The 1,768-nt window shown below is 38.5% G+C and overlaps 1 protein-coding gene across 1 annotated transcript in view; it reads left to right on the plus strand.

The window, feature by feature from the left end:
- Positions 1-1,081, plus strand: part of LOC107297395 (vitelline membrane outer layer protein 1-like) — a 3,292-nt gene extending 2,211 nt beyond the window's left edge. The window contains exon 3 of the mRNA XM_015826760.2: positions 790-1,081. Within this exon, the coding sequence (XP_015682246.1) occupies positions 790-1,081 (292 nt within the window). The remainder of the gene's footprint in view (positions 1-789) is intronic.
- The last annotated feature ends 687 nt before the right edge of the window (positions 1,082-1,768 follow it).

Raw genomic sequence — 1,768 nt, forward strand, 5'->3', positions numbered from 1 at the left:
AGATAGCTCTTTAAAAATCAAATCCCAGTCAATTCAGTCACATGCCAGGGAGTATTTTTGTTATTGTATTAAAGACTGAAGGTAAATCTCTATTATTTATCCTTTTATCTATTTGGCAGGTTCATTGCAAATGAAGTCTCAGCAATCAAAATGCCTCAATTCAGGATTAGGGCAACACTGGGCCTATGAGATGTTGTTCCAATTTTATTTATTGCAAAATCCTCTTTCCCCAAATAAAAGCATGGGGAAGGGCCACATGGCAACCAGAGAGAGCATTCTATTTTCTTGTGGAACACCATATTTAATGTAACCTGAGATAAAACCTTAGATTTCTAGTAAGAAAATGAAGGACAGAATTTCCACCAGGGACTCACTAGCTGAATAATAATTCACTCTTTCACTAGTGGGTAATTCTTTCATTCAACTGTTATAGAAGGAAATGGTGCTTACAATAATGCAATTTCTGGAATAAGGGGTCTCTCCTCTAATGGCTTCTGAATGTGACATGGATTGGGAGCGGTCTTGGGAAAGCCATCAAAGGAAGGTTGGGGATAAAAAATTTTTCCTAGGAGCTTATGGCAGCAGCCACCAGATCCTCTTTCCTTGTATTTTTTTTCCCCCTATAACAACCCAATGAAAGTCAATTATTGGCCCAGAGTTAATGAATTTTAATAGTCAGACACAGAGTTCAACTGGTTCCTAGTCCAAGGTTTTAGCCATTATGCCTGATTCTAGTGGCCTGATGACAAGGGCTTAATCTAGACATCTTTACCTCTTTTTTTTTGTCAGGTGGGGAACCTGGACCCCAACACAGTACTGCCACTCAGGCTACCTGGTTTCTTTTTCTCTGAGAGTGGAACCACATCAAGGAAAAGGTGATGATACAGCAGCTAACAACATCCAGTTCAAATGCAGTTCAGGTCAAATCCTGATGGGCAATGGCCTGAGTTGGGGTAATTTTGGCCCATGGAGCAGTCGCTGTCGCTCAACTGGTATATGTGGGATCCGAACAAAGGTGGAGGGAGTGCGAGGCTTTGGTGATGACACAGCACTCAATGATGTAGTTTTGTACTGCTGTTAATGGCTGATATATGTTCCCTCATCTATGCATTTTCAAAGACTGTTAATTATAGTTCAATATTAACTTGAGAATAGAGAGTATGTTTGTGTATAATGTGGTAGTACAAGGTAACCACCCCCCACGTGTGTCTTCAAATTGGTTCAGATTGGAGAGGGAAAAGGGTGGTGGCAGAAATCTTAAGCATTGCAAATGATTGACTGTCTCTTCTCTGTCATTTTGATTCAAGTCACAGCACCAAACTGTAATATTGTATTACTGCTTGCTTGCACGCATGGAAATAAAATTATGCTGCATCTTCAAAGTCATTGGTTTCTTTCAATGAGCCAGGTTTGGGCTACCCTAATACATATGTATGTATTTCTTTGGGTTTATTTATTCTTGTACTCTGTATTTACTTCAAAGAATACATAGATATTAAGGAAAATAAACGACAGGTGGGGCAGCACCAGTTAAGAAACAAAGAAAATTGATGATGTAGGTTTTGAGGGGTTTTTATTAAATGAGATGTAGATAATGAGCTAAAAGAGAGTTTTCTTCTTAGACAAAGCCTACAAATAATCCCTTTTCCAATTAATCACTTTTCTGTTCCTTAAACACTTACATAAAAAGATCTCTCTTCCAATCCCATGCCTTCCATTTGCCCTGAATTTATTTATTTATTGATTGATTTGATTTGTATGCTCTTCA

This window comes from Protobothrops mucrosquamatus, unplaced genomic scaffold (genome assembly GCF_001527695.2).
Source record: "Protobothrops mucrosquamatus isolate PMUCROS unplaced genomic scaffold, P.Mucros_1.0 scaffold3286, whole genome shotgun sequence".
NCBI classification, from domain to species: domain Eukaryota; kingdom Metazoa; phylum Chordata; class Lepidosauria; order Squamata; family Viperidae; genus Protobothrops; species Protobothrops mucrosquamatus.